Raw genomic sequence first — 19,652 nt, 5'->3', positions numbered from 1 at the left:
TCCTGCTGAAGCGGGATGCATGAGTTGCTCTTGGAGGGGGACAGCATGCCACAAAGGGCCCAGCCCCAGGGCTGCTGTTTTCTGTCACTGCCAGCCCTGCACGCGGTGCCCCGTGCAACAGCCAGCCTCACCTGCCGTGTGTCAGCAGCAACTCGAGCCCAGGCTTCTTGAAATCTGCTCCTTTGGGAGCAAAGGTTTGTGGATTTAAACAGCTGGTCTGTAATAACAGGTTACTCCACCAACTTTAGCCAGCCCTCCATGAGCTTGTATCCTGTGTCCATGGCAAAACTAAAATTCTGGTGAAGGTCGAGTATTTCAGGGTTCAGTAGATCTCTGCTGCTGATCAAAATTGCACACCTCACCTGTAAATTTCTCCCTGTTGATCTTTGTAAACATGAAGCTTACTTCAGAAGTGGACATGTGTCTTAGGAGATCTAATGATAAATTGCAAGAATAAAATTTTGGTTTTGCACTTTTTTTCCATCTGGCCATAAATGTCTAAGAAGTTTATTGTAATTATTATTTTTATTAGCAAAGCAGGACTTCTGACTACTACTTGGTTGTAGTTTGCATAGCATAGATGAAATTACCTCAGTTTGCAAGGTACCATTTCACTTTCTGAACTTCCTACCTGATGTTGATCTTCGGAGACTTGCAGGGTCTGTGAATGCAAAAGACCCACCTGAAGACGAACAGTGGGTCGTTACCTGCGTCACGTTGTGTGAGCTCACCACAGGTCTGGTTTTGGTAAGAAAGAGCCACTCACGACATCCCACGGCCTCTCAGGGTGGTGAAATCACACGGGACTTTCTAAAAGCAGGCCCTGAAGGGTCAGTAGGAGCAGTAGCAGCAGATCTTTTCTCTGTGCTTACTCCAAGTGCTTACTGACATCAAGTAATAAATGGCACGTTGTGCTTCCAACGTTCAATTCATCAATCCTTGTGCACTTGTTTATGTTTCTATATATAAACCTATACATATGCATATTATATGGTATATACATATATAAAAACTCATATATGTACTTTAAAAAATATCAAGTATAGCCATTGCAACATTTGTTTTTAATTTCCTTCCCACTTCTCATGTCTAGGGCTCAGACTTTTCTGGGATGTGCAGGATTTTTTAAACATTAAATTCTCCCTTCAGATGCATCATCATTCTTAATAATGTTCTGGGTACCTTGAACCATTATTTGCTTTTAAACAAGTTTTCAGCGCAGATCGTGCTGTCTGCATTCGGTCCTCCAAATCTCCCACCCGACTGTCTAAATTATTTTAACTGACATAGTTTCTAATTTACTCTCTCCAGTTGAGAGAGCTCCCTGGAGCTTGTCTATTTTAGCATTTAATTGCTGTATACTCTCGCAAATTAAATTCTCTAGTGATCCATTTTGCTCTGCTGGTGAAGCAGTCATCTTTCCATCGGAGCAAGATGGCATTGGCGACTCGGCTGCCGGGGCTGGCATCCAGCTGCAGGGGAGGGGGAACTTCCCCAGTCCTCCTTGTGGCCTGGGGGGGCTTCGGAGGTTGGGGGGGTTGTGCCACAGGTTAGCTTTCCTTGGAAATGTGCTCTGTTTAATTACGATGCCCCAGGAAAGAGAAATCCTCAAAACTTGGTCTTCTCTTTTTTTTTTTCTTTTTCTTTTTTTTTTTATAGCTAGGAAACTTGCTTTGTCTAATTATGTTGTGCCCAAGTGTGAAGCAAAATGCTCTTATTTAAAATCTCCGTAGCTTTGCAGCTTTTTTTCGGATTCTCTTTTATAAAATGTGAAAAGACAACTTCTCAAAACATTATGCTTTGCGTCTTCCTTCCCTGGGATACAGTTAAAACGCATTGTTTCTTTTGACAAAAATAACGCTATCCAGTTAGGAAACTTGTCTTTCCCATTTAGGTCTTTTTTGGATATTTGTATAGTGTTTATGCATCTTTCAATAGATTTTGGCTTGAGGTGGAGAGTTACCAGTTAGGATCCAAATAATCCAGAAGTATGGCACCATTTCATCTCATTTCTGCTGAATGGAAACACTTCAGTACTGTTTCTCAATGTGCGTGTACAGAGAGGAGAGCACAGAGTCCTAGAGACTTCTAGAGAGAGTGCACAGAGACCCTGTTGGGTCTTCAGGATTAAAGACTGCAGCGTAGCAGGGCTCGAAGGGCTGCACAGAGCTCAGGTGTTGAGAGGTAAGATGCTTTCTGCCTATTCCTGCAGAGGGACACTTTCCCTAGCCCACAGAACCTAGAGGAATATATCTCGTGACCAAAAGCTGGCAAATGCTGTGCTTCTTTGGAAGTCCAGAAGCGTGAAGTCTGTTGAACAGAAAATACAAAGCTGCTGTTTGCTTATTTATGCTTCTTATCTTAACCTTGAGGAAGACTCACCAGGAGTTGGTAATTACAAGACACAAGATTGTTAATTACAGATTGTTAAAACATTTTTTTTTCAGGAAAGACAGCTGCATGGTATTTGCATTATTGCATTATTTGGAGCTCCTTTAAATTAAGGTTGCAAGTTCAGACCTTCCACGTGGAGGTGTTAATCTTTGGACTTGCTTCATGTGGAAGCGCTGGGTGCTGTTGAACACTGATAGGTGACTATCTGTCCTCTGCCATCATCTTCCATCCAAACATCTTTGTTTTGCAAATGTGGTGCAGATTAGCCAGTCTCCTTTTCTTTGTCAGAATAATTTAGTTCTATTTGCTGTCAAAGGTCTGCTTTAGCAAGGAAAGGGGAGGAGGATCCCTCACACCAAAAATTCACAGCAACCTGTCCCCGAGGACAGCAGCTGGTGTTTCAGAACATTTCTTCGCCTTATACTGACTGTAGAAGGGATCAAGGTACGTGGCTCCTTCCAGCCTTCAATTCTGAAGCCACGTACTTTATTAGGTTCTTAGGAAGTCTTTTGATTTTCTGTGTTCATTTTTATTTTGCTAGCTACTACGAAATGTGAGGTGGCAACTCCAGCTGTCAGGTGTGTGTCGGAAGGACCACTGAGGCTTGTGCTTTTGAGCTAAGACCATACAGTTAAAATGAGAAAAGTTGAGCAATTAAAAAATAAATAAAAATGCATTGCGATTCCTGCTTTATCTTATACAAAATCCCATGTGCTCTTATGAGACACAAGTAAGATCAGATCAGACTTTTACTATTAAATGGGTGCTATGATATGAATATAATAGGAATTATTTATTCTTCTACAAAAAAAGGTTCTCGGTGGTTCTGGGATCACTTGTGGTAAGAGGTTTTTTTTTTTTTTTTTTTTTTTTTTTTTTTTTTTTTTTTTTTAAACAAATGCTTCAACATTTCTGGGAAGTAGTAACTCAATATGGTCTGGCATTTAAAGACAAACTTTTAAAAGTTGATTGTATGGGAGGGTAGAAAGCATAACCCATTGTGAAATCAGTCAAGGACCTAAGAACATTGGGAATATCCTTCTCAGGCAAAAAGACCCTCCTCCCTCCCCTATTTGTGTAGCTAAAAACATGCCAGGCTAAGCATATGCTTTTTAAAAGGAAAAACACTGCAACAGAGGTATAAAGATCTTTATTGCTATTATTTATAAAACTGAAGTTCTAATAGACTTATTTTTCTGGGAGTCTAGGAGGACTCACCTGTTAGGGCCAATAAATCTTGAAAGAGTAGAGGCTGGTTTTGTATTTTAATACAATAAATCAACATATTTAGACTCTTATTTCAGATGGAACCTGAAAAATCAACTGCTGTCTTTGGCCTACAAGAAGATTATAAAACAAATTCCTTTCTCAGGAAGGCTGAACGTGAGTGCCAAGTGTGTCTGGGCATTTAGTGCCAGGAGAATCTCCTTGCACGTGGCTGGCTTCTGCCTTTCATACTAGCATAAAGCCTGTGCTCATCTCCTCCGTACCAATTCACCCAAGCAGATTTCACAAAAAATTGTTGAGCATCGTCTTCACTGGAAGAACCTCACCTCCTTCCCGAATCAGGTCTCAGGCACTCTCTGGCCCAGGTAACTTGAAGCTGCAGATGCCAAGAGGATCAGTTGTAGGATAAATACGTGAGCAGTGAGGATGTAATTCTGCGTCATTCCAAAATTCTCCCGAGTCCATGGCTGTGTTCAGCTTTTAGCAGATTGAAAGCTGAGCACGCTGTCCTTTCTTGGCACTTCAGATTCACCATCGAACTGCTCTTTTGGTTGGTTTTGCTGCTTTGCTTTGACTTTTTAGTAGTATCACCTTCATAAAGACAATGTGCATCTCAGTTATTTTATCAGAGAGATTGGTATGAAGCAGATGTGCTGCTTTAAAAAGAGAAAAAAAGGCATAGTCTTTAAGGGAAAACCTAATTTCATCATTTGGCAATAAGAAACTAAGTAAGAGTTTTCCCACATAATTGAGTTCTGTTGCTCTCCATCCTTTCAGTAAGCATAACTGTGATGCCACAGTACAGATTTTAGGCAGCTAGGGTGTGAAGGTTTGTTGTTTGCAAGCATAAGGTCGCCCCAACTGATTCAAAAGAGACTGTAGTCTGTGTGACAAATGTTTCCTGGTGACTGCAGCCCACCGGTGGGGTGTTTTCCTGGAAGTTATTCTCCAGTTTCTGCTTGCTCCTTTTCAGTTGTGCAGAAAAGCACGTGCACTGGAATTGGCAAGTCATTTTTACCATGCCCACTACATAAATATTTGCACACCACATTATATATGGCAGTTTTCTCTAAATATGCTATAAAAAAGGGGGAAAACTACAAGAGGTTGAGCAAACTTCTTTCGGTTCACCTTGAGCACTGTTTTCACACCATAGTGTGAAAATTGAGACATTTTGCATTATGAAACAGGTTCCTCTCGAGATGCAAGCTGCTTCCATACCTTTACCTAGCGAAAAAGAAATGCCACATCTCTCCTGGTGCTTTTCGAGCAGACCTGGCAGTAAGTCTGGGCTGTGTGTAAGGAGTTGTAACATTCAGTTATCCGCAAGGTGCAGTACAGTGACAGATTACTGTCGTGAGTATCTATGTAATAATTGCAAGTCCCTGATCATACTTTCCATTTTGCACGTCGTCAGGACCTTGGACCTTAATCTTGTTCTCTGATTGACAGTGGCGGCCAGGGAGAGAGCTCCTGCATTGTTTGTGGTCGTCGCATCTGTGCAACTCGAGTCAGCTGAGGGCATTTGCATATTCTTAAGTATTGCTTCTGAGAGGGCCTAAATCCTCCTCAAGTGTTTGATGCATTTTTGAAATTCATTCATAAGGTATCTACATGCACTAATAGTTCTGTATAATATTGCTGTGCATAATCTGACAGATAAGGCTAGTTTTTTAAACAAGGTATTCTTTGGGGATGACATATTACATTCTGCCTTATTCTGCTGGGCGGAAATGTCAAGTACTTCGAAAAAGGATGCTTGAACGTTTTGATTGAATTAGTATTCTTTATCCAACACAAATTGTCGGCTGCAATAAAACATAGCTGCATTGTGAGAATAGTTTTCAAAAGAGTTAACAGCAGGGCTTTTTTGTTTTATTTTTGTTCCTGGTGCTTTATTACATATAATCATTCCTTTGCTGCTGCTGCTGATATTAGACACAACAAGAGAGGAGATTCTTAGATGCATTTTAGATTAGTTTGTCTGAATTGTTAAACTGCGAGCAGCTTTTTTTTATCTTGACATACTTTTTGAAATACACCTTAGCTTTTTATCTTTCTCTGATCTTGCTTTTTATTTTCTTCCCTTGCAAAGTTTTTATCAATATTTTTGGAACCGTTGTCAGCCTTAATTTCAGAAACCTGTCACTCTTGCCAGAACGTGTGCAGCACTAGTGAGGAGTACCATTGCTTTGAAGAATATCCAGACGTATTTGAGCACTGAGCACAGACAGTGGTTTGCAATATTAACTCGATAGCCCAGTTCCACTACGTATAGAAATATTTGTGTAATTGAGAGCCATGTCTTCCACAGGTTGGATCAACGCCTGCTCCAGTCTGCCAAAGGAGTAATGTGTTTCCCCCATTCTGAAATGGACACCTACCGTGGTCACTACTATAAGCTCAAGCCCTGAATGACTTAGGGTCTCTAATGGTTGACCACTAATCACAATGAAAGTCGTCTTTTTTACATTGCATTAAGCTTGTGTTCAAAGGGCCACCGTTAGGGGCTGTGACCTAGATGTAGAAATGGGTTTCAGTCTCTTAAAAGGACCATAGGTATCGCTACTGCTTGCATACTTGAAAAAAGAATGATGCGGATTTAATTTGTTTGTTTATGAGCATGCAGGTTTTAGTGAACAACAGCTTTTATGTTAGTTGTGTTTTTACCTTTGCTTTCAGGAATCTCCTTCTGGCCGCAGAAAAGCTCTCGCCACCAGCAGCATCAACATGAAGCAATACGCAAGCCCCATGCCTACACAAACAGATGTCAAGTTAAAATTCAAGCCTTTGTCGAAGAAAATAGTATCTGCCACACTACAGTTCTCTTTATCTTGTATTTTCCTGAGGGAAGGGAAAGCCACGTAAGTTTTCTGTTTTGTTTTTGTAAAAAAAAAAAAAAAAAAAAATGCACACAAATATCCTGGTTCATGTTGCTTTTAAAAGAGTTCTTGGGATAAAGAGCTCTTTCTGTATAGAATGGCAGAATTAGAGAGAATCCTTTAGCATACCTATCATTCCTGCCATACTTAGTTTCTTAATCTGAGTAAGAGCCATTTCTTACTCTGATTATAGCCCTGTGTTCTTCAGAAACAAATAGCTTGTCCTCTGCCATTACAGACATTTTAAATAACAGCAGCTTAAAAATATCTACAGGTTTGAAAGCAGCAGGAGTGTCTGTTTGTGTGCATGTGTGTACTTTTCCACCAATACCCTTAGCAAACTGCTAGGGAAATGTGGGAAAGAGCACCTGGTTCTGTTTCACAAGAAATGGAAGAAAGACAAAGCCGCTTGCAAGGTGAGAGAAGGTGGAGTCAGAAATCAGATTTTGGGTCAAACGTAAGAACATCCTGTGAAAAGAGTTCACGTGGGCACTGATTACCACTACCCCTACTCACCCACCTAGTTCTGTCCCTTATTTCAACAACCTGTGGAGTGCACAAAGCATACAAGTTGTTTTTCCATATACTATAACCTCTCCTGCAGTTTGTCAGATTCAGGTTGTCAGGCGTTGATAACTCTACATGGCTGGAGGATGGACCATTTGTCACCCATCCTATTTTGCTCTTCCTTTCTGTCTCATATAGGCTATGGGAACGTGAGAAAGGCAGAACAAAAAGAGGTAGATCAGAAAACTGCTGTTTTAGTGGTTCTTTTACCTCTTTGTTTGTTTGTTTTCCCTCCAAAAGGCTAAGGGTTTACTTACTGCTCCTGTTATTCTGAATGTACTTGCAGACATATGGCACTGTAGTGCCCCCAGATTGTTGCCCTAACAGCTTTCCAAAGCTTTGTTATGGCACGCATTTTGACATAAAAAGGCTGTCTTTTTGTTTGTATGCTTTGAAACCCACAGATGCATTCATTACTGTTACTATTTCCCTCCTCTGATTAACCCATTGGGAACTACATTTAGAGCTATGATATAAATTTTATTTATATATGATGAATATATTTTTGATATTTTGATATATTAAAATATAGAATGGTTTTTTGAAGTATTTCTCTGTGGTTTAACATGGCATTGCAGATGGAAATGTGGAAGAAAATGTATCTGATAACCTTCTGACTTTGGGGGAATAATTAGCATCTATGAACTACAAACAGACAATAGCTCTACTAGCCTTTTATGGCTTTTTGAGGCCATAGCTTGTAAAAGCTGACCCATTTAAGATGCCATATGCCTTCTTCCTGTTGAAATTGACTTGTCTCAGACTGTAGACTTTAAGTCAGGTAGATTGTAAGTTGACAATAGGATTTTAATATTGCCCCAAACCTGGAATCAGGGAAAAGAAATAATCAAAACCTGATGTTTATGAAAGCATTGATTTTTTCAGTATGTGTAAATAGAGAATGCCCTACCAGGCAGGGTAAGGTAAGAGAGTGAATTCAGGTGTCAGATACATGAGCGTGCTAGAAAATGCCAGGGCTGATTTACAGCCTGCTGTAGTTCTATAAAGTGAGGTTCACTTTTATGTGTTTTATAGAGAAAATATGGTAACCTATTGCTGTGCAACACCAAAAACCTTACTTCTTAGACACAGAAGAAAGATTATAAATACATAAAGGGCAGTTTCAGAGAAGGAAATAATGCTTTGGAGACCTTTTTATTTCTAAACTTTACATGAGCAAGTGTCATGCAAGATCTGAGAACTAACTGCTTCCAGCTATTTGTCTTCAGTGCATGAAAGAGCCTGCCTTTCAATGCAGTTGCATAGTGTAGTTGACTCTACTAATGCTACATTTTTTCCCCTGTGCTTGAAGAGTTTATTTAACCTATTGGTTATCAAAACAGGAAGATGAAGCCTTGAGGATTTTGCATGAATGGAAAGGTCTTTGCAACTTCTTGATAGTTGCTTACTTTATTTTTACAAATAGTTACAGAGCGCTTAGTTGGCCCGTGTAACTGCAGGTTCTGTAGTGCTGATTACTTTGAAATCAGAGTTCAAATGATTGTCCTAAAGAATTTCTGATTGTAGCATGTTAAATCACTACATTTAATGCTATGTTTTAAGTGCATCTGTTCCCATGCAGATATGAGGAATGTTTAGTTAAGTCATTTTCATTCATTCAGATGGTACCTTAAAAATAGTTTGTATAGTTTTCCTAGCATTATTAGCCACAAAATCTGTACATCTAGTTTTATCATGATCACAGCTTCAAAGAACATAGAGTTATTCTACCAGTACAGGTTGGAAGGGACCTGTAGGGTTATCTAATCCAACCTCCTGCTGAGAGGAGAGCCAGCTGTGTGATCAGAGCAGTTTGCTCTGGATTTATCCATTGGGTCTTGAAAAACTCCAAGACCGGAGACTGTGCAGCCTCTCCAGGCAACCCATGCCACTGCTGGATGGTGACTGCCACACGTTTTTCCTTGCATTAGGTTAGAACTGCTCTGGTTTCAGTTTGCCTCTCTGCTCTCTGATGCCTCTCTTCTTCCTGCCTTGCATCACTGTCTTCTCAGCCGCGTCCTCATAGGTGCTGGTAGGCTGCTGCCAGGTGTCCCTGAAGCCATCCAGCTCTTCTCCAGGTTCCACACATCCATTTCCCTCAGCCTTTCTTTGTAGGGCAAATGCTCCTGCCCTCAACCAGCTCAGTGGTCCCCTGCTGAACTCCTTCCAGTTTCTCCACATCTTTGCCTGTACCATGAGACAAAACACTGGGACCAAGTACTCTGTATGCAGTCTGACAAGCTCCAAGTGAACGAGAGTCATGACTGCCCTCAGCCTACTGGCTGTGGTCCTGTTAGTGCAGATCAGGATGCTCTTTGCCTCCTTTGGCTGCCAGGGCACGGTGCTGGCTCGCTTTGAGCTTGCTCTCTGCCAAGATCCCTAGGCCATTTCCAGCAGAGTTGCTCCCCAGCCAGGTAATCTCCAGTCTGTTTTACTGCAAGGAGCTAAAAAATACTCGATTAATTCCAATAAACCTAATGAAATGGTTTTCAAAGAGAGGAGCTAAGACCACTGGTGCTTCAGGAACGATAGGTTCTTAAAAAACCTTGTTTTTTGTGGAACAAATATAGAATATCTATTTATCTGAATCTGCCTGCAGTCATCTTTTCAGCAAACGTTTGATGTGAAAGGTACAGCCATGGGAAAGATATCTATATCTGCGTGAGAGAGACAGTCAAATAAGAATTGAAATCGGCCACTGATATGTTTTTATCCCATTTATGAATTTGTGTATTTAAGAAAAGGGATTCTTATTTCTGGAACAGTGTCTGGAGTTTTGAATGAATCTAGTGGTAGGTCACATGCGGTGTATGGACAGTAGGTCTGACCAAACATTTTCACTTCAAGCAAAGGAGACCAGGTATGTGTTCAGTAACGTTTCTGGACTGGCTTCCAATTCTAAGAATCAGTTATTAAATTAACTCTTAATGCAAGGTAGCACCATTTTTACCATTTTGAATTTTGTTACGAGAAAGCTTTCCCTTTAGAAATTAATATACATGAGTGTTTTCATTTTGTTATTACACTATATTCAAGATCAGATCTGAGATCAGAGACCTCCCTGAAGAAAAGAAGGCATAAAAACATTTAAAGGGTTTTTAATAATGCAGTAGTATCAGATGTGGTATTAACAGACTCCATTTTAATGCCTGGTTTGAAATTTATTATTTAGGGATGAAGACATGCAAAGCCTGGCTAGTTTGATGAGTATGAAACAAGCTGATATTGGAAATCTAGATGATTTTGAGGAAGACAATGAAGAAGATGAAGAAAACAGAGTGAATCAAGAGGAAAAGGCTGCGAAAATTACAGGTTGGTTTTGCCACAAGGATGGTAAAATAGTTTGCTATCCTAATTGCCAACTGTGTTCCATGGAATTTATCTTTATGCTTTATTTGTGTTTTGCTTTAAAGCAATCCAAAACAAAATTTAGGATAATTTGAGCAAACAAGAACCAATAACTGAACCAAGTTTATTTTTTGTGAATTTAGGATAATTGATTAGTGTGTGTGTGTGTGTATGCCTGCTCCCTGTTTTCAGGAGAGAGTATGTGAGGCAGAGAGCATTTTAGGGAGGCAAAGAAACAATGTGAAGAGAGGACTAAAATGCAGATAGAAAAGGATTAGTGAGCGAGAAAGCAAGAGGATGAGCAGAAGTGAAATATGGATGTGAAAATAACTGTGAAGTGAATCATGCCATCAGTAGGTGCTGAGATTCTGCTTGGTAACGTGGAAATTCCAAGCAATTCTTCTGCTTGGGAGTGTCTCATGGAAATGAAATCAGGAGACTTGGTGTCTTCACCAACCCTTCATTGGAATTATGGTAGTAAAGTTGTTTGAAGTGAGGTGGTATAACCACACTTGGATTGCTTGCTGATGAAAATGCTTAATGTGTCCAGGATAGCTGAACTAATCGACGTACGTTAGATCAGGATGTGATAAATTGTTGGCAGAGATCGTTACGTAGTACTGCTCAAGATGAGTTCTGTAGGAATTCTTGGTGTAAGAAAAGAATCAGGAAAGGACAAAGGAACTTTTTGTGCCAGCCTTCATGCCTGCCAGTGATCTTTTAAAAACAAACAAAACAAAACTGTCTGTTGAAATAATGGTATCCTTCCATAAAGTGGGGTAGAGCATCTAAAGCAAAGAAGTGGATTCTCAAATCTATTCTTGAAAGACTTGAGGAACCTTGGTTGGGTATTTGGGAACGTTACTTCCATCTCTTCTTTTTGAGCTTTTATTGCAGTTAAAAGGTTCGTCTTGAAGTGATTATTACTTTGTAATATTTATTGTTGTGAAAGGATGCAAATACACTTTCTCCATGGTTTACATATTCAATTATAAGTTTTGTACCATGATCAAGTCTCTACTTACACTGTATTTGTCTGGGACATAGCAGATTGGAAAATCCAGAATGAAATACTTGAGAGAGAGAGATGTCTTGTAAGGAGTAGTGAAATACCATTCTGGTCACACTGAAATCACCCTGCAGTCTCTCACTCTTTTCCCAGTGCAACCAGAATAATTCAGCTGCAAACAAAACAATGTTTTTTGAAAAACATTTCAACAGCAAACAAAAGCTAACATGTTCAGCAAGCCCTCCTGTAACCCCTGAGAGAAGGGCACACGAAGGAAATGCTACATAAAGTTTCTATAAATTGTTATGCAGATATATTTTATTAAGATAGGCCTGAATTCTGCTCTGAGGACTGCTACAGAAAACCCACGTGCAGAAGGACACCAGGTGAAAAGCAGCAGATCTTGCCTCTCAGCTTCACTGTTCTGGCAGTGCTCAGCATCCAAACGAGCAACACCTGAACACACACAAAGCTGCTGTAGCTCAGCCTATTCTGTATACTGTCCTTTGTCTACATAGTGCCCATCCCTGGAGGTAGATGGGGAAGGGTGATCTGACATAACCTGGGGTAGTTCGGAGCCTTTCCTCCCCATACACACAATGCCAGGTCCTATCCTGAAGTTTTAGAGGCATTTCAGCTCTTGCAGCTATCATGGTAAAGGCCAATGTAAGATGTTTTAAGCAAACACTGCACTAACTACTTGCAAGGCAGAAGCATTAAGTACTTCTTGAATTATGGTATCTGCTCGTTGTTCAGCCTGTTCTGATCTGTTTTCTAATGATCCAAGATGGCAGGGCCGGCTGTTTTGGGGATGCATCATTCAGGGCACCAAAGGAGGAAGGGTCAGCCCCAGAGCTGTTCTGTTGGCTGTAAGAGCTGAGTTGCTTCGTTAGCCTGGCTAACTTTTCCTGAGTTAGACAAATAGAAGGATGGGAGGGATATTGAAGGCAAATGAGTGCGCGTAGTTTCCCAAGTAAATGGGAAAGTATGAAGCAAAGGCGGTAAGTAAACATTGATAAATAAAATGTAAAGGATCCATTTCAACACGTGCTCAAGACAATGTAAAGGCTTCTGATTTCATTGCCAGTTGGAGCGACTCCTGTGACAAATATAGTGAGTGGGAAAAACTAATAAAACAGGACAGCTCAGGAGCAGAGGAGAATGGGGAATGCTGTCTCTGATAGAAAGAGGTAGGGATCATTGTAGAAAAATAGGAGGAAATATAGAAAGAAGGAAATTAGGGAACAGAAGTGATGTGGTGATGTTCTCTTTTTTTAATTTCTTTCAAAAATAATTGTGTTCACAGAATCCCATAAAGTTAATTGAGGAAGTTACATAACCCTTTTGAAAGCTTGCTGCTCCCAACATTTTCTCATCTGTTGCCTTGTTAGGGTGTTGGCAGCCGAGCAGGCTGGAATGCCTTCGCTGACTCAGAGTCCCCTGCGGCAAATCACTTCGCCTTGGTGCGCCCGGTTTCCCAGCTGTAAAATGGGGAGACTGGCTATAGGTACTTCACAGGAACGATGGGAGGGTGGCAGAGTTAATGTTTGTAAGCAAGCTTTGAAAAAGCAAAATGCACGTAGTAAAGCAGAAGGGATTATTACCTTTTTGACTCAAGTTCTCATAGAAACGTTGGGTGACTCCATGACTGAAGCGTTGTCATTCTCAGGCAGCAGCTACAGGTGGTGCTGCCAGTCTTTTTCACACACGCTGTTCCTTTCGCAGGGTACAAGAACTAATTAGTTTTCATTGGGCCCCAAGTTACAGTTTTATAGATGAATAAATATAGCCACCACTAGGAGAATGTGAGAGACCTGCTGAATAGGGCTCTAGATGGTGCAGGTGAGTTAGGAAACGCTGCTTCTCTTCCTTGATGTGTTGCCTAATGCTGGGCAAGTATCTGTGCCTCTGTTTCTTCAGCTATGAAATCATTGATGCAATTCTGACCTACCTCAAAAGCACTGCGGAATGCGGTGTGGTCAACACAGGAGCTATTGCCATAAATTTGAACTTAAGACGAGACTGAAAGATGTTTTCCGTTCAAAACACCAGTTCCATTCAGAAAAAAATCTCCTTCCCTCTCAGACTTCTCCCCCTTCCTTCCCAATGTTTCTTCTTTAAATTTTTCACATGTAAAAGCTCTATCTCCACCTAACTGTTCTGTTTTGTGTAAACGTAAAAATAATGTTTGTAGCCATGAAATTCAAAGTTTGAAATATTTTAGCTTCTATGTTAATAAATAAATAAATAAAAAGATGAATTTAAACCTCCTAGAATTATCCTGCCCTTAGTCTTCAGTCGAAGATGAGGCATTCCAATGTGCTTGAATAAATGTGGCTCGTAACTCACAAACTTAGGGTAGTAATCCATGCATTGCTTCCCCTAATGTTTTAATTGCTACTTAGCCTTATGCTGAAGTTAATGGGTGCCTCCTGCTCCATCCTCATGGGAGTGTGGAGACTCTCCTGGGGTGCCACATGGACTGAGCAACGTGCCCATGTGCGACCTGTTGCAGGAGTCTGAGTCTCAGTGTATTATTTCAAGAGCAGGCTTCTGGAGAGCAATATGGGTAACTCTTTCTTGCCTTTTGCAAAACCATACATCTCTTGCAAGTTTCAGATACCTTGACTCCTTTTTTTTTTTTTTTTTTTTTTTTAGTAGCACCAAGCTGCTTAAAAAAAAAAAAAAAAAAGGCGAGAGAGAAGGAAGAAAAAAACCCCGGTGATTTATACACTGTACTTGTAGAACAAGCTAATATACGTTTGTAGATAATGAGATATATAAAAAAGATAATATAGGGCATAAATCTCCAACCTACCATTTCCACTCTCCAAAAAATGACATAAACCATTTAATATTGTAATGAGAAACATTGTAGTGCATACGGGTGTTTAGGTTGGCAGATGAGACCAGGTGATTCAGACCACATCAAAGAATTCCCTCTTTTTAAAGCTCTGAATTTAATTTGTTATTTTCTGACAATAAAGACTGAATCGTAATTGTTTTATTTTTTTTTTCACATGCTGGAATAATAAACTGTAAATCATGTCAGCATCTCACTCTGCTGTAAACTAGTAATTTGTTTGTACTAGTGTTTTATAAGGTCGATTCTGTTTTATTTGAGTACAGCAAGGCATTTGCCTTTGTGTGTCTTGAGTCTTAAATATTCTAACAAGACAGTGTGATATTGTTCAGATCTCTAAGGTGTATACACGATTTTATAATGAGAAAACTAAGAGGTTTCGGGTGGTTTTGATGTTATTTTTTAGGACAATAGTCTTGTTTGTTGGCGCTAAAAAGAAGGAAGTGAGGATGGTGAAATTAACTCTGTGTAGATAGATCTAATCTCATCCAAGTAGATTTTGATTTAAGATCAAGACTTCCGAGGAGGTGCAGTGAGGAGGAATTCTGCTGTGCCTTTGTCAGCATCAGGATTGATTATGTCCCGCAGACATTGGCAGCATAGATCATTTCGCTTGGTGATTTGCAGATAGGCACGGCTTTGCAAAGTAATTTCAAATTGGAAAAGAAGTTTTGAACCAAGTGACTGAAATACCTGCAGGTTCTGGACTCTGTTTTTGCTTTCAGCTTCTTTATGCTGTCCGTGAAGGCAAGAAATGAAGAGTTGGAACTGCTCAGGAACTGCTCGGATGGGGATCAGAGGGGATTTTTTTCCCTTGGGATGCAGGAGTAGGAGCTTCCTGGGTTTTGTTTCTTTCCATCCAGAATTAGAGAGGCATCAACATTTTTGACGAAACTTGAACATTATGATCAATACTGTTAAAAATTATAATTTCGTGGCATTCACAACTCTCTGCTATGGACGGCAGTTGAAGTAGGATCTTACAAAGCAGTTGGGTGTTACTTGCCCAGCATTACATTAGAAAATGTAACTGCTGTGTGTGTTCAGTACGTGTTCTCATAGCACAGCAGCGACCAATTTAGAACAATTACATACGTTCAGATTGTCACAGGTAGGGTTTATCACAGGTTTTCATGGAGACTGGTTGTAAATGATAAATAATCAGACTGTATGTGTGTGTATAAATAAATCAGGTTGTAATACGCGTATGCATGCATTAGTTTTCTCTAGCCTTAAGAACTTGAGAGGGAGGTAAACTGTTCTGGGGCTCTTTTGTTTCGATTGAGAATGGTTTAAAATGTAGGTTTTCTTTGCAAGCAGGAAAACTCTTCAAATTATATTTAGTACATCTATATTTTGAACTGAGGTGCATAATTATCCACATAAAACTAATTACTGTTGCTGACACTAGGAATCCAGCAAGGTTTTGTTGATGTCCATTAACCAGGTTTCTTGTTAAATTATGACTGAAGAGTTCTGCATGGTTGCTTTGCTATAGGTATATCATTGTAAGGACTCGTTCTAAATGTATTCTCTTAATTAACACTAAGTGTCTTCTCTTTTACCCTCTCTCCCTCCCTCTCTCCATCTTTTTCTGGTAACAGTGTCTGTGCCACTTCTGTTTCATTAAATGCCCTTACCTTACGTTTGTCTTGACTGGCTTCTATTTACAGAAATTGTAAACCAGTTGAATGCTCTGAGCAGCTTAGATGAAGATCAAGATGACTGCATAAAGCAAGCAAATATGCCTTCAGCTAAATCAGCCAGTTCCTCTGAAGGTCTATGAGCTTTCCTCCTTTCTTTCTGTTTCTGATTGTCTGTATTTACTGTGACCTGTTACCTTTTGACTCCTGCTTGTATTCAGCTGTCAGTTTTATCTCTGTGCTTCCACCCAGCATGACTCTCAGTAATTTGTAGTGCATCCAACAGGTAACAACACGATAGAGAAAGAGACTATCTCCTCCACAGCTGCATTGTCATCTGATAATGAACAAGAAAAGAAAAAAAAATCACACACATACACAAAGAAAACAAAACCCAAGCCTAAAACACAAGTTGTGTTGTCAATATTACTTGACTTCTCTAACTTGACAAAATGTCTGCTCTCTGATTTTACATGCATGTTACCTCCAAAAATTTAAATTTTGTGCTGGTAGTTAACATGTATGTGAACAACCAAAAAGAGATTGCAGCATTTAGCTGGTTAGGTGTTCTGTAATATTTATTTAATGAGATAATAGGAAGGTTTCTTGTTAGTTTCTATTACATCATGCTCTGATCAGCAAATAGAAGTTTCATTCATTTCACTTTTTTTTTCTTCTCTTCTGTTGTTGTAGTACTAAAGTGCATTTCTTAGTTGTGCAGTTGGTGTCATTCCCTGGTACAGTGTTCAGAGGGACTGTTGATATGTGTTGCTGTTTTTTTTTTTTTTTTTTTTTTTTTTTTTAAATAAAACCTTGAAATGTGCTAGATGTGCAGTTTATATCCATATTGAAGCAATATTCCCACTTAATTTCTAGAGCTTATCAACAAGCTTAATTTCCTGGACGAAGAGGAACAAGACCTGGCTAACTCCAGTACGAACCCTTTTGGTGATCCCGATGCAGCAGAATTAAATCCATTTGGAGACCCTGATGTCGAAGGTAATGGATTTGTTTTACATAATTCATCACTAATTGCAAATGCTTGATGAAACGTTGCATTTTTTGTAGGGCTACATAGCAGGAATGCTACGTTGATAAACTACAATTATTGCATGAGGTACAGAGGTGATCCAGTTGCCACTGGAAAATGGGTTTATCCTTTGAATCACACCCTTATGTGTATTTGCTCTTGGGGGCTACAAGCTTAGAGTTGGACGGAAGACTTTTAGACCTACCAGGTGTCTTACTACTGCTCACCTCACAGACTGCACACGCAGTTACATGAGCACAGCACACTGTCAAGTGCCTCTGTTCCACGTGGAACAGAATCTTCCCTGCAATCTTCACTGCATCACAGCTATTCTTGGTTTAGGTTAGCTCTAATCTTCATTATTACAATTTAATTGTATCTCTTTCATTCTTCCCTTTTCACTTTTATGGCTTCCGTAGTTAAGCCTTCTGGCACTGCACCTTGCACCACGTGGTAGGTGTTAATCCCCTCTCCAGACCAACATGCCCATTCTTGTTTTGTTTGGGTGAGAAATATAACCCCTTTAAGTATTTAATCTGAGACTTCAGCCACGAGGCCAAAAAGCAGCACCAGAATGGGCATCTCTGCTGTCCTCTCTTCCATGTCCAGATGTGCAGATTTCCATCTGCTGCCATCCAAAGAAAAACAAACCACCAAAAGACCTCTGCTCATATTTTCCTGTTTGGCACTCCAAGAGTTGTGTTCCCATAGAAGATCCCAAGAAGTATCTTTGGCCAAACCTTGGGAGCCGTTCTGTAATGGCAGTAGAAAAGAACCATACCAGGCAGCCAAGAGCCCAGGGTACAGGGATGGCATTTCTCATGCCATGTCCAATGAGGATGCGCTTCTGAGCTGTAGTTTCTGCCTGTGGGTGCTCTTTCTCTGGACAAGCTGAATGTTTACTTGCCACATGGCTTTTCTGCCTTCAGAATCCACGGAGGCTAACGTGGGTGGTGATTTAAATCATGTAATACTTGGACTGTGGTGTAGTCCTACAGTCTGTATTTCTCAAATGGGGGTATTGCACTATCCTCTGTATTTGGCCACTGAAGCCATAAAGCCACTATCCCAGGCTCCTTCTCCCCATTACAGAGTTGTCAGGTGTCAGGAGCTGCAGAAGTGAGTCGTTTGAGCTCTGTAGGTACTGATATATACAGATTATGTTGTGATGTCCAGATCTTTGGCTTCATTTCCCATCTGCACCTCAGCTGTGAATTCCCTTAGGATCAGAGGAGGAGACAGAATAACCAAAACACTTATTCATTTAGTTGCCCATGCATGACTTTCTCTCAAAGACTCAGCCTGTATTCCTTTCTTTCTTCTCTGCTGTAGAAAGAAGAGCTCTCTTCTTCCTGGAGAGAGCTGTCCAAGTCCCACCCTACCTTACCTGCTGTCTGCCAAACCCGACTTTTCTTCCCTTTCCAGAGAAAACCTACTGTCAGTGGCAGCCCTACTAACGCTGAAATACAGGAACTAAGAATAAATTCCTTCTCATCTCAGGGGCACAGAGCTGGGAACTGGTTGTTTCTTAGTGTTGGAGTGACTTGATGCCTCACATCACGTTTCCCAAAGACTCCCCATCTATGTAGGTCACGGTTTTTCAGTCAGTTGTGGTTCCTTTGATGGCAGCATGTAAATCTTCACTGCTATCTTAAAGCACAGGCATGGATGCTTCTCCATTCCTCTGGATCTGCTCTGTGTACTTGGCCTGGCTGTTGGGTCCCCAGAGAAGACCCATCTACATGGCTGTGGGCAGCAGCGCTGAGCTGTTGGGTGTGTGTGTGCCAAATACTCCTCCCACACGTTGTCGCCCTCACGCAGCAGTCAACGTACAGTAATGTGACAGCGATTTTGATAAACAGGGTGTCACTGGATTCTTCCTACTGTGTCATAGGTGTTTTTTACTTGGGAGGGATGGAGACACAGCCAGGTTCATGTGAGAGCAATGTGTCTTCCTGGAGCACTGAGCTGTGTGGAAATCGGAGGCGTCTCAGGCTGTCAGATCAAAAGTGGGACACCTGGTGTGGCGTTTTTAAAGATTTGGCTTTATGATTAGTGGCTCCCTGGGGACTTTTAGCCACCTCAGACACCTCTGAGAAGTTCTGGCTCTTCCACTGCAGAACTGCCTTGTCCCTGTAATGGGTATTGATGGTGTTCATCCTTCTTGAGGTGCGCCTCTCCTCCAGGCCTCTTCCTTCAACAGAAAGTTGAGGGGGACTAAAGTGCTGAGACAAATCAGTTACAGCAGTTCTGGTCTTCAGAAACAGAGGGAATCTCTTAGGCCTGTCTATGGCTAATTGGATCAGTATCTACACATGGAGTGCACCTAGACATGACTGATTTGGGGAGATTTCCCTTTGTTTTCGACTACAATTCAAAGTCAGAGTACTGCAGTTGTTCCTACCCTGCCACCCTACCACAGGGGATTACCTCATTTGTTTCCCACTTGGCCATAGGTATAGTTTGTCTTTGTTTAGGGCATTTCTTCTACACTGAGACCTCAGTGGAAGTTTTGTTGCTGCTTCTTATGAAGCTCTTAGAGACTATGCCCACTTGTTTGTTTGTTGTTTTTTTTCCTTCCTAGAGTGAATGTGACCTTTTTAGTGGCCTCCTGGAAGCATGACAGAGGTTCAAGAGTACAAGGCAGATTTTCTCCTACAGGCTTAGAGTCACATTACCTGTTTCACTT

General features: G+C 40.7%; 1 protein-coding gene across 12 annotated transcripts in view; it reads left to right on the top strand.

Moving 5' to 3' along the window:
- EHBP1 (EH domain binding protein 1) overlaps window positions 1-19,652 on the top strand; it is a 207,850-nt gene that overhangs the window by 67,133 nt on the left and 121,065 nt on the right. For 8 of the 12 annotated variants that reach the window (XM_084284614.1, XM_084284621.1, XM_084284620.1 and 5 more), the window contains 4 exons: window positions 6,304-6,485; window positions 10,243-10,382; window positions 15,964-16,068; window positions 16,810-16,932. In XM_084284614.1, the coding sequence (XP_084140740.1) occupies window positions 6,304-6,485; window positions 10,243-10,382; window positions 15,964-16,068; window positions 16,810-16,932 (550 nt within the window). The remainder of the gene's footprint in view (window positions 1-6,303; window positions 6,486-10,242; window positions 10,383-15,963; window positions 16,069-16,809; window positions 16,933-19,652) is intronic. The other 4 variants (XM_084284613.1, XM_084284611.1, XM_084284612.1 and 1 more) reach the window with 1 other exon arrangement.

The sequence above is a fragment of the Netta rufina genome, assembly GCF_964035555.1.
Source record: "Netta rufina genome assembly, chromosome: 3".
NCBI classification, from domain to species: domain Eukaryota; kingdom Metazoa; phylum Chordata; class Aves; order Anseriformes; family Anatidae; genus Netta; species Netta rufina.
This window is presented reverse-complemented; position numbering and strand designations above follow the sequence as displayed.